This window comes from Bubalus bubalis, chromosome 24, assembly GCF_019923935.1.
Source record: "Bubalus bubalis isolate 160015118507 breed Murrah chromosome 24, NDDB_SH_1, whole genome shotgun sequence".
Classification (NCBI taxonomy): domain Eukaryota; kingdom Metazoa; phylum Chordata; class Mammalia; order Artiodactyla; family Bovidae; genus Bubalus; species Bubalus bubalis.
In genome coordinates, this window is record NC_059180.1 from 23,678,079 (window position 1) to 23,691,110 (window position 13,032).

General features: G+C 39.4%; 1 protein-coding gene across 8 annotated transcripts in view; it reads right to left on the reverse strand.

Moving 5' to 3' along the window:
• REXO5 (RNA exonuclease 5) overlaps positions 1-12,946 on the reverse strand; it is a 58,316-nt gene extending 45,370 nt beyond the window's left edge. For 6 of the 8 annotated variants that reach the window (XM_025274563.3, XM_006062628.4, XM_044935810.1 and 3 more), the window contains exons 1-5: positions 12,731-12,872; positions 12,484-12,628; positions 4,242-4,354; positions 3,181-3,307; positions 1,971-2,067 (exon numbers count right to left, since the gene is read on the reverse strand). In XM_025274563.3, the coding sequence (XP_025130348.1) occupies positions 1,971-2,067; positions 3,181-3,307; positions 4,242-4,354; positions 12,484-12,624 (478 nt within the window). In that variant the 5' untranslated portion in view covers positions 12,625-12,628; positions 12,731-12,872. Of the gene's footprint in view, positions 1-1,970; positions 2,068-3,180; positions 3,308-4,241; positions 4,355-12,483; positions 12,629-12,730 lie in introns of all 8 variants that reach the window. The other 2 variants (XM_006062629.4, XM_006062627.4) reach the window with 2 other exon arrangements.
• Between the last annotated feature and the right edge of the window lie 86 nt (positions 12,947-13,032).

Here is a 13,032-nt window from a genome sequence, read left to right on the forward strand (position 1 = left end):
TGATAAAGCATAGTGACAGAATAATTCAGTTCAGTCAACAAAATATTTACTGAGTACTTATTATATGCCTGGCATTGCTCTACCCAGTAGATTCCCCAATGAACAAAATCAACAAATTCTCCTAAATTCTAGTTGAGAAGATGCACAATAAACAAATACATAATATATCAGGTGAGGATAAGGTAAAGGAGGAAAGGGAGCGCTAGGGCAGGAAAAGGGTTAATGTCATATATTTTATAATCAGGGAAGGTCTCTCTTATAAAGTAACATTTGAATAGAGATTCTTAATAGCAAAGGGAATGAGTCATGCAGATTGGGTATGGGGAGCCAAAAGAAAAGAAATTCTAAAATTCAAGACTGATGTCTTAGAGAAAAACAACACTAACAGAAAAGAGGATTTGAAGGTGGAAGTCTATTATTTAAGGACAAAAAAAAAATGCTTTTAATTATGCTATGATTGAAGGTACAATGGAGCATCCAGGTAGCAACATCCAGCAGGCAGCTGAGAAAATGTAGGCCTGGAATTTGGGATATCAAAGCTAAAGATGCAGAAGTTATCCACAGAAGAGGTGGGTAAACTGGAGAAGAATAAATGAATATTTCAAAGAAAGACTAAAGTGAAGAAAGATCAAAGTGCTAGGATCTAATGGACTATAACTTAAGGACTTTGATATTTAGGTTGGGAAACTGAAGCAAAATCCTTAGGAGAGAATTAGCTATAATCCTCTAGTTGCTCAATGCTTACAGAATAAACCCAAAATTATTAGCATGGCATTTACAGCCTGCAAAACAAAGTTTAAACCTACCTCTAAGCCTCATCTCTCACTACTACATCTCCTCTTATTCCATCTCCACCCCTAGTCACCCTCAACAATCCATATTCTTTAGTCACATCAATTTCTTTTTTCAGATTACATCCTTTCTTTTACAACTCAATGCTTTTACATGAGTTTTGAATCTCATAATGACTACTCTGTGATTCACTCAAATATGTCAAAACACAGTAGATGTCAAATTAAATGAAGTTGCAGGTCTGATATGGACATCTATTAGAAAGAAGGAAAGGGGAACAATGCAAAGGTAAGAAGTTAGATGCTTTTGAGATAGAAGATAATAGGAAACACAGTCATGGAGAATATGGAAAGGAATCATAGGTTTTTCCTCACCACTTTTTCATGTTCCCTCAGTGCAACTATTCAATAATTTAAATTATTTCTGAATACACATACAAAATGCATTACTGAACAATACTTAACTTACTATCTGCAATGAACTGTTAAGGTCTATTCCATCACTCACCTCCTTGCCCCTCCAAAGACAAGGTCAGCTATAACTTGCTAATGGGACACAACCCAGTCTGAAAAACACTGCTATTGTGGATGTTTATACTTTAGCTGGCCAGCATCTAAACTTGCCTATTCCCCACTGTGAGCAGTATTAGTGAGCATCCCCTCATTAGTAAGAGGTAAGATCTTCCTTCCCATTTGTACACTTGTGTGTACAAAGACCCAGTGACAGTTTAAAAATGATTCACAGTAATTGATAAGAATCTACTGTCAGTGATAACCAGGGAATATACTTTTCTTCTTTCTTAAACACACACACACACAAAATTGCTTTTCTGCTTAATTTAATTGGAGTTGAGTTTTGTTGTTTGCAAAAAAAAACTTGACTGATAAACCTACTTGTAAGCATATCCAAGGGCTTCCCTGGTGGCTCAGCAGCAATGAATCTGCCTGCAGTGCAAGAGATGTGGCAGGAACCGGCAGGTTCAATCCCTGGGTTGGGAAGATCCCCCTAGAGAAGGAAATGGCAACCCACTCCAGTATTCCTGCCTGAGAAATCCATGGACAGAGGAGCCTGGTAGGCTACAGTCTATGGAGTAGCAAAGAGTCAGACATGACTTAGTGACTAAGGAACAACAAAGCATATCCATATCAGCAAATATCAAACCAGAGTCATAATCATACCTTCCATTGCTTTGGGCAGATTCCCAATTATTTGTTTCTTTTGCAGCCCAATGATATCAGCTAGGAAATCAGATGAAGGGGGAGGCAAGCGGAATTTCTGAAAATACATAACAGGCTTTTACAAAAATGTTTGAAAGCAGTTAAAATACTGTCAAAGGTCTAGACTCAGAGCTATGCTATGTAGACTCAGCTCAGTGCTATGAAAAATCTGGACCTTAACTGTTGGCACTGTAAAATGAGAACTGTTTCCTTAATGTGTAAAAATGACTGAATAAGTGAAATACCATTTATCCTACCCTAGCAATTTTCTTTGCTTCCCTGACTATACATTATACTAAAGAAACAAACATTAAAAAACATGTAACTCAGAAAAGCAAAGTACCCTTTATTTTTCAAAGCACTTTCATATGCATTACTTTAGTGGATAACATGCCAGGTAAAAATGACACAGAAAAGCGATGATTAAGAGTTCAAGCCTCAGGCTCACCTGGGCTTAAATTCCAGCTCAACCATTTACTAGCTGTAATTTGGATGCATTACTCAGTTTCCTTATAAATAAAATGGGAATTTTAAAAAGTATCTCTTATAAGACTATTGTGAGAATTGAAGATGATGCATGCTAAGTATGAATAATAAAGGGCTGAGCACATAGGTAGTATTCAACAAATTAAAGCAGAAAGGAAAATGAAGACCCAAGGAGAATTAGGTTAGGGCTAACAAATTCAAATGCTCTCGAGGGTAAATGGATGAAACAGTCTGATAAAGAATGGAGGAGGCTATGGGAAAATGAAGAGTACATACCTTTCTAAAGAAGACAGCTGCTATTCAGCTCCAGATACTGTTTTAAGGGAACTCAATCTTGTGATATTGTCGAGAGGCCAAGAAATATGGATTTTATATAAATTTTACAATTTTCAAAAACACCAATGCCCAAATAAAATGTGACAATGTCAACTACAATCTGGGAACTATAGATTACAGCCCAGGAACTATAGATTGCAATCTGAGGTTTTTGCTTAGATTACCAAAAGAAAAACATCAGAGACAAATCTAATGCCAACACAAGCTATCAATCATAACCTTTTTAGCTTTCTACAACTTCTACTTCTTGTTCAATCAGGCTGCCAACCAGCACAATTTGAAATATATGCACTAGTCGCAAAGTGTGAGAACGTGACTCAAGTCCAAATAAAAAGTTTTCTTGACTTACATGTTTGAATGTCTTTCGGAGAAATCCAAATTCCAAATAGAACTTGTAAAAGTGTAGCTGACTCAATCCCTGCAGTATAAAAACCACCACGTTTTTCAGGTGGTTTTGGTGAAAAAGCTGGCACCAGCTGTTGAAAAATCAAACCAATACAGCTAAGACTGAAACTTTTAAGTCAGTTACAAGCATTCAGAAAGGAAGTGTGAAAAAAGCACTGAGCAACAGCTATCAGAGTTTATCACTGCTCACTGACTGCCTGGAAATGAAGAACAGCTATTACAGCACAGAATTTAAACAAAGATCTCCTGAGGTAATTATTTATTTCATTCAAATCAAGTAGAATACCAAGTGAAACACAATGAATTCAAATCCAAAATCCTATTAAGATGTGTTTTAAACTGGAACTAATTAAGCTCAATTTACAAAGGCATACCTTCAACATCCCAATCTGCTCTACCATCCTTTCTAAGCAAGTAAGCACATGACTGGCTTCAAGAAAGCCAGTTTTAGATAAAGTGACAGAGCAATGGCAGTATCTGTTAATGCAGAGAGGGTTTTTGAGGTATTTAGCTACTCCACCCCCAGACAGAAGTATACATCTGAAAATCTCTCTATTGGTACATACACAAACACAATTTTCATTAGACATTTAATAATGGCACTAAGGATACCAAAACAGTCATATTCTCTTTGCCCTTGATTTGTAGAGAAGAAAAAAGATTGGGATTTTTAATATATGATGTTATTTCAATCAGGTCTCCATCAAAGGTTATAAACTAAAATACCTATAGCAGCCAGACAGATAATATAAATAAGGGAAGCAGGCCAGGTGGGACATTGAAGTATACATCTAAAATGAGAGGCCACTATTCATAGGGACAGTTGCCAGAATTTTTTCAAGAAATATGGATTTTTATAAAGGAATTTCCAATTTAAATTGTTGGTAATTTTGTTTAAAAAATTAGGACATTCTGAGTGGCAAATAAAAAATGTCAGGCAGATATGGTTCCCTAGATACAAATTTGAAACCTCAGGTCTATATCCATCTAAAGTTCATCTCATACCTGGGTTTAGGAAAGCTGGATTTGCCCAGAACTGCATACTTCAGCAATTCACATAGCTGGCCATGGGTTACTTCACAGTTTTCAGCAAATACAATGGTAGATAATCGAGCTTTCTGCAAAAGTAAATCAGGGCATAACAGATTATTGTTATAAACAACAGCAACAAAAACAAGGCAAATTTTAAAATATTCTAGTTTCTTATTATTTTACCATAATATAACCATAAGGAGGGTTCTAATTAATTAGAAATGAAGGTCTAAAACAACCTGTGATATGACAGTATTAATAAGATATTTAATAAACACTGATACGGAACCTTAATTATAGATATCCCTAGCTTGTTATGTGCTAGTAATAGCAGGATGAATAAAATAAGCTCTTAAGAAGCCCATTCTACCAGGGTGAAAAAATGCAGAAACAGGTAATTCCTATTTAAGATGTAGGTGCTATTCTAAAGATAAAGGAGCAAAGAGGCTAAAACTGTCTTGGGGGCTTGGAGAATTTTAGAGATAGCATAACTGAGATGAAAATAATGGAACTGGACCTTGAAAGTAATGAGTCAGCCAGGTAGGAGCAAACATTGTGCCTAAATACGTAGTTAAGTTTGGCTGCAGCCAAGACTGCATGTTTCGTAGAGCAATGGAGATATGAGAGGAAGGTGAAGTTGGAGTCAGATCATAGAAGACCAATGTGGCCTAAGCAAAGGAATCAGACTTTAAGCCTCTCCTTAAAACAGCTTTGTACTTACATAAAGTTATTAAAGTAATTCACGCTTATTAAAATAGAGTCAAATAATAGAGAAGAGTACAACTGACAACAGATAGGTGAAAATAAGTCACCTATACTTGTACAATTCAAGTACAACTCATATCATTTTCCTTTTGGTCTGAGACGCCTCAGAGTAACAGTGGTTAGGAGTTCAAGCCCCAGAGTTCCACTACCTAGGTCAAATACCAAATTCTACCATTCTAAGTGCTGTAAGATGTTAAGAGGTTAGGGACAAGTACTTTGATCTAAGACTAAGGTTTTCTTCATTTACAGAATAATTATAATTCTACCTTATGAAATTATTGGGAAAACCAACAAGGTAATGTACTGAGGCAAGAGTAATGTACTGAAGCCAGTGCCCAACATACCCTATAAGTAAACACCAGTTATTATTATTGCTGTTTTCCCATGTGACTATTTAAAGCTAATGCTGAGCACTTACCCACTTCTTACCCACATCTATTAAATCATTTAATTCTTTGTAAGTGGGCACTACTATTATCCCCATTTTACAAATAAAGAAATGGAGGAACGACAGATAACTACAGAACCAAAATCAGAATGCAGGCTCCAAAGCTTAAACTCTTTTCGTCTCTATCTTATACTGTCCCCAAGGGATTACACTTTACATTGTTTTGTAACCAACTCCCTCCACCACCACAAAAAAAAAAAAAAAAACCCCAGGGAAGGAGTTCCCTGGAAGTCTATTGGTTAGGATTCGGCCAACTGTAATTGCTGTAGCTCAGGGTTCAATCCCTGGTAAGGGAAAAGAGAGCCTGCAAGCTGCTTGGTATGGGGGGGAAAAATCTGTAAGTATATTTCCATAGCTGTTAAATATAACAAACGTCAATTTTAATAATAGTCCACTCTTTCAACTTACCTAAAAACTTACAGCTTATCTAAAAAAAATTCCCAGTTGATGACACTTGTTTAAATTATAAACAATATTATGATGAGGGTCCTTGTATAGACATCCTTGCACACCTATTTTCTCAGGATAAATTCCTGGTCAAATAATCATGTACATTGTACAGGAGACAGGGATAAAGACCATCCCCATGTAAAAGAAATGCAAAAAAGCAAAATGGCTCTCTGGGGAGGCCTTAAAAATAGCTGTGAAAAGAAGAAAAGCGAAAAGCAAAGGAGAAAAGGAAAGATATAAGCATCTGAATGCAGAGTTCCAAAGAATAGCAAGGAGAGCTAAGAAAGCCTTCCTCAGCAATCAACGCAAAGAAATAGAGGAAAACAACAGAACAGGGAAGACTAGAGATCTCTTCAAGAAAATTAGAGATACCAAGGGAACATTTCATGCAAAGATGGGCTCGATAAAGGACAGAAATGGTATGGACCTAACAGAAGCAGAAGATATTAAGAAGAGGTGGCAAGAATACACAGAACTGTACAAAATAGATCTTCACGACCCAGATAATCACGATGCTGTGATCACTCACCTAGCGCCAGACATCCTGGAATGTGAAGTCAACTGGACCTTAGAAAAATCACTACGAACAAAGCTAGTGGAGGTGATGGAATTCCAGTTGAGCTCTTTCAAATCCTGAAAGCTGATGCTGTGAAAGTGCTGCACTCAATATGCCAGCAAATTTGGAAAACTCAGCAGTGGCCACAGGACTGGAAAAGGTCAGGTTTCATTCCAATCCCAAAGAAAGGCAATGCCAAAGAATGCTCAAACTACCACACAATTGCACTCATCTCACACACTAGTAAAGTAATGCTCAAAATTCTCCAAGCTAGGCTTCAGCAATATGTGAACCGTGAACTTCCTGATGTTCAAGCTGGTTTTAGAAAAGGCAGAGGAACCAGAGATCAAATTGCCAACATCCACTGGGTCATCAAAAAAGCAAGAGAGTTCCAGAAAAACATCTCTTTCTGCTTTATTGACTATGCCAAAGCCTTTGACTGTGTGGATCACAATAAACTGTGGAAAATTCTGAAAGAGGTGGGAATACCAGACCACCTGACCTGCCTCTTGAGAAACCTATATGCATGTCAGGAAGCAACAGTTAGAACTGGACATGGAATAACAGACTGGTTCCAAAGAGGAAAAGGAGTTAGTCAAGTCTGTATATTGTCACCCTGCTTATTTAACTTATATGCAGAGTACATCATGAGAAACGCTGAGCTGGAAGAAGCACAAGCTGGAATCAAGACTGCCAGGAGAAATATCAATAACCTCAGATATGCAGATGACACCACCCTTATGGCAGAAAGTGAAGAGGAACTCAAAAGCCTCTTGATGAAAGTGAAAGGTGAGAGTGAAAAAGTTGGCTTAAAGCTCAACATTCAGAAAACGAAGATCATGGCATCTGGTCAGATCATGGCATCTTGTCCCATCACTTCATGGGAAATAGATGGGGAAACAATGCAAACAGTGTCAGACTTTATTTTCGGGGGCTCCAAAATCACTGCAGATGGTGACTGCAGCCATGAAATTAAAAGACGCTTACTCCTTGGAAGGAAAGTTATAACCAACCTAGACAGCATATTGAAAAGCAGAGACATTACTTTGCCAACAAAGGTCCGTCTAGCCAAGGCTATGGTTTTTCCAGTGGTCATGTATGGATGTGAGAGTTGGACTGTGAAGAAAGCTGAGCGCCAAAGAACTGATGCTTTTGAACTGTGGTGTTGGAGAAGACTTGAGTCCCTTGGAATGCAAAGAGATCCAACCAGTCCATTCTGAAGGAGATCAGTCCTGGGTGTTCTTTGGAAAGAATGATGCTAAAGCTGAAACTCCAGTACTTTGGCCGCCTCATGCAAAGAGTTGACTCATTGGAAAAGACTCTGATGCTGGGAGGGATTGGGGGCAGGAGGAGAAAGGGACGACAGAGGATGAGATGGCTGGAGTCCATCACGACCCGATGGACGTGAGTTTGAGTAAACTCCGGGAGATGGTGATGGACAGGGAGGCCTGGTGTACTGCGATTGATGGGGTTGCAAAGAGTCAGACAGAACTGAGCGACTGAACTGAACTGAATCACGTATACCTTACATTCTGACAAAATTGCTAACTCCTGAAAAAATATACAAATTTATACTTATCAAATAATCAAATAAAAATATACAATACTGACAATGTATGAAGGACTCTATATGTAGCAGTAAGTAATCACAGTTGCCAAACATGGGATGTCAGAGCCTGAGTAGGATGAGGAAAGCATATTACACAGGAGGAAGTCCAGGTGAATGCAGAGTTCCAGAAGGAGTGGTAAGAGAGCCTTCTTAAATGAACAGTGAAAAGAAATAGAGGAAAATAATAGAATGGGAAAGACCACAGAACTCTTCAAGAAAACAGGAGATGTTGCAGAGAGGAAGCCAATTCTGACTCCATGTTGGAACTGTTTCTTTGACTTGTTTTTCGTTGCTTTTGTTATTATATATAATCATACAGAATGGTCTGCCTCAGAGAATCCTGCCCCTCTGCCTGACTGTTCTGAACTAAAATGTCTTTGTTTAGAACCCTGTCCACCTGTGGATGACAGGAAGGAAAAAATTAACACATCCCTGCCTGAGGCTTGCCATTCTAGGAGATGTTTGCAAAACTAATGGCCTTTTTACTTTGCTTCTTTCTCTCTACCTTTAAAAGAACCTGGCATCTAGCCCCCAATAAAATGGTTACTTTGAGGTGCTAGTCTGTCATCTTCTCGGTCTGCCAGCTCTTCCTTGCCTCAACACCTCGTCTCTCGGATTCACTGGCCTATTGTGCGGTGAGCAGAGGAAGCTTGGACTCGGTAACAGAGATCCCAAGGAAACATTTCATACAAAGATGGGCACAATGAAGAATAGACACGGTAAGGACCTAACAGAAGCAGAAGATATAAAGAAGAGGTGGTAAGAATACAAAGAAAAAACTGTACAAAAAACGTTATAATGACCCAAATAACCATGATGGTGTGGTCACTCACCTAAAGCCAGACATCCTAGGAGTGTGAAGTCAAGTGGGCCTTAGGAAGCATTATTATGAACAAAGCTAGTGGAGGTGATGGAATTCCAGGTGAGCTATTTCAAACCCTAAAAGATGATTCTGTTAAAGTGCCACACTTAATATGCCAGCAAATTTGGAAAACTCAGCAGTGGCCACAGGACTGGAAAAGGTCAGTTTTCATTCAAATTCCAAAGGGCAATGCCAAAGGATGTTCAAATTACCCTAGGGTTGCACTCATTTCACATGCTAACAAGATTATGCTCAAAATCCTTCAAGCTAGGCCTCAGCAGTACGTAAACTGAGAACTTCCAGATGTACAAGCTGGATTTAGAAAAAGCAGAGGAACCAGAGATCAAATTGCCAACATCCTTTGGATCATAGAAAAAGCAAGAGAGTTCCAGAAAAACATCTACTTCTGCTTCTTTGACTATGCCAAAGCCTTTGACTGTGTGGATCACAACAAACTGTGGAAAATTCTTAGAGATGGGAATACCAGACCACCTTACCTGCCTCCTGAGAAACCTGTATGCAGGACAAGAAGCAACAGTTAGAATCGGACATGGAACAGACTGCTTCAAAATTGGGAAAGGAGTACGTCAAAGGCTGTATATTGTTAATGCTGTTTATTTAACTCATATGCAGAGTACATCATGAGAAGTGCCAGCCTGGATGACTCACAAGCTAGAATCAAGATTGCTGGGAGAAATACCAACAACCTCAGATATGCAGATGATACCACTTTAACAGCAGAAAACGGAAAGGAACTAAAGAGCCTCTTGATGAAGGTGATAGAGGAGAGTGAAAAAGCTTGCTGAAAACTCTACATTCAAAATACAAAGATCTTAGCATCCAGTCCCATCATTTCATGGCAAATTGATGGGGAAAAATGGAAACAGTGACAAATGTTATTTTCTTGGGCTCCAAAATCACTGTGAATGGGACTGCAGCCATGAAATTAAGATGTTGCTCTTTGAAAGAAAAGCTGTAACAAACCTAGACAGTATATTAAAAAGCAGAGACATCACTTTGCCAACAAAGATCTGCATAGTCTAAGCTATGGTTTTTCTAGCAGTCATGTATGGATGTGAAAGCTGGACCATAAAGAAGGCTTCATGCGGGCTGAATGCCCAAGAGTTGATGCTTTTGAACTGTGGTGCTGAAGAAGATTCTTGAGAGACCCTTGGACAGCAAGGAGACCAATCCAGTCAATCCTAAAGCAAATCAACCCTGAATGTTCACTGGAAGGACTGATGCTGAAGCTCCAGTATTTTGGCTACCTGACACGAAGAGCCTACTCATTGGAAAAGACCCTGATGCTGGGAAAGAGTGAGGGCAAGAGAAGGGGGCAACAGAGGAAGAGATGGTTGGGTGGCATCTCTGACTCAATGGACATGAGTTTGAGCAAACTCAAGGAATTAGCAAAGGACAGAGACGCCTGGCATGCTGCAGTTCATGGGGTCACAAAGAGTTGGACATGACTTAGTGACTGAACAACAAGGGTTAGGAAACCAGAATATACATTGCAGAACAGTGGCCCAGTGTGAAGTGTCAAAGCCTGAGCAGTATGAGGAGGGTATCCATGCAGTGGGAACTGGAGAGCAGTGAAGCTGGCATCAGATGTAAGAAGTTCTTTAGGGTAAGGAGGGCACCAGTCCTGAGGGACAAATAGTAGTGTCACTGAATTCAGAGCCTGAAAAGGATATGCGCAGGCATCCACCATGTGAGTGGCTTGTCACAGCAGCAATGAAGGCATTCACAATGGAGAGTGACCTGGTACATTATGGAGAATGACCAGAGCCTAAGCTGGGTGAGGAGGGTGTGAGGGTGTGAGGCAATGGCAGAAAGAGGGGACCAAATCAAATATATTTGAAGGTAACAAGAGTCAAAATTTTCAGCTATATAAGGAAGTTATAAATATGAAAAGGGAGACAACTAGAATGAACTCAGTGGAATTGGATTGGAAGCAAAGATTCTGATATGAATTGACAGTTTTTCAATATGTATAGATATATCTATATATATAAAAGTATTTTAATGTAAACATATGTATGTGTGTATAAACCTACACACACATATTTCTTAGCTCTCATTTGGAATATTGACATCCCAACAGCAATCAGCACATCTAGCACCCAGATCTTGAATTTCTAAATGTCATTCTCCACTAAAAAGAACCAAGTCTTCTCAGAGAGATGGCTGATTTCAGGGCTAAGACAGGGGAAGCACAGAAGAGTCTGAAATATCTTTTTGTGCCAGAAAAATAAGGAAATGCTCAAGAATGATCAGGTCCATGTCAAAGGGACACAGAAGCTAGCTTAATGACCAAATCTGGGATATTTTGAGCACCAAAATATAGTAATGGATTATAATTAATTGAATAAAATAAGTATCCACAAATTCATACTAATAAAAAATGAATAAACTGAAGGTTTAATGAGGAAGCAACTCCCCACAAAATAACAGAAAAAGAGCAACTTTAGAGAAATTTAGCACATACTGTCTTAATCAAATGATCAAGGTTAATATCATCAGTACTGGGACAAGTCAAATTAGGGTACGACCTTATAAAACACAAGAGAACATAGTATCACTTCTGTGACATTCCTGTCAAAGATGTATAACCTGAATCTAATAATGAGAAAACAAACCTAACTTGAGGGACATTCTGACATTCTACAAAATAACTGGTACAGGTTCTTCAAAGGTAGTAAAGCCACAAATGTCAAAGACTGAACAATTGTTTGCATTGAAGGAAACATAACTAAAGTAACACATTTATTCTAAACTAGATCTTATTGCTAAACAGGACGTTATTAGAACTGGAGAAACCTGAATGGGATCTAAGAATTAGATGGTAGCATATATCCATGTTATTTCCTGATTTTGCTGGTTGCATTTTAGTTATTAGATATTAGAAAATATGTAAACACTAAAATATGTGGGTGGATAAAAGTTTCTGATACTGTCCTCGCAAATTTTAAGTTTGAGACGGTTTCAAAATAAAGTGATGAGATTGTCAACTTCAACTTTCTACCACGTTAACCTTTAAAAAAAAATTGTTTTGCCAATCTGATAGGCTCCCCCAAAAGGAATAGCATTTTAAAAGACTTCATAGCACTAATTCCCTTACTATTGTTTATCTCTCTCTCCACCAGAAAGGTAGTAGCGATCTTTGTTTACTCACTAATGTTCCCCAAGTGCCTAGAAAGACAATAGAAATCTGATGACTATGGGGATGAATGCCACAGAATGCTGAAGAAATGGTAGATTATCAGCCTTATTATTCCATTACTGGAACGTAAACTGCACAGGGGCAGGAAATTTTGTGCTTTTATGCACTGGTATATTTGCAGAACCTAGAACAATTCCCGCACACAGAAGACTTCAAAATATTTGTTGAACATTCTTGTCGCGTGCCAGGCACAATACCAGTTTTAAACCGCCAATACCAGCCCCAAGGTAAATGGTATTGTGTTATTATTTGGGAGTTCCAAACTGCCTCGGGCTGCCCAGTCGGGATCCCCCATTGCTCACCTTGGCTACAGGTTGCTGCCTTTCCTCAAGATCCCAATGGGATCTCATCGCCTCAGCGGCCCCGACCAGCTTGCTCGGAATCAGCCTCCTCTTTCTGTCCTTCTTGAGGGTGCTCCCGCTCCTTTTCCTCTCTGGCTCCATGAGCCTGTTGAGAAAGATCGCTTTTTAGCGCTCTGAGAAAACCCCGACGCCCTGAGGGCCCGGGCTGTCTCCAGAGTGGGGAGGAGCAAGGGCTTCGACAGCCTACCTACCACCTTTCTCAGATCCTCTCAAATCAGTTTACAGAGCGCTCCCCGCCCACCGCAGAAAGCGAGGGCACCAACCGTCTTCCCCGTTACTCCACGCAGAAAACGACGCAGCATCAAGCCAAACGGCTTTACTGCTGACGCTGGAGGCCGAATTCGAAACGCTTCCCCAACGGCGCAAACGCGCCTCCGTCAGTTAGGAAGAGGGAAGGGAGCGCTTTCTAACTGCTTCTCTGCCAAAAACCACTCCCCAAACCCCGTATCCCCGAAGACGCCGAAAGAAGCCGGGAGAGAGAGTAAAAAT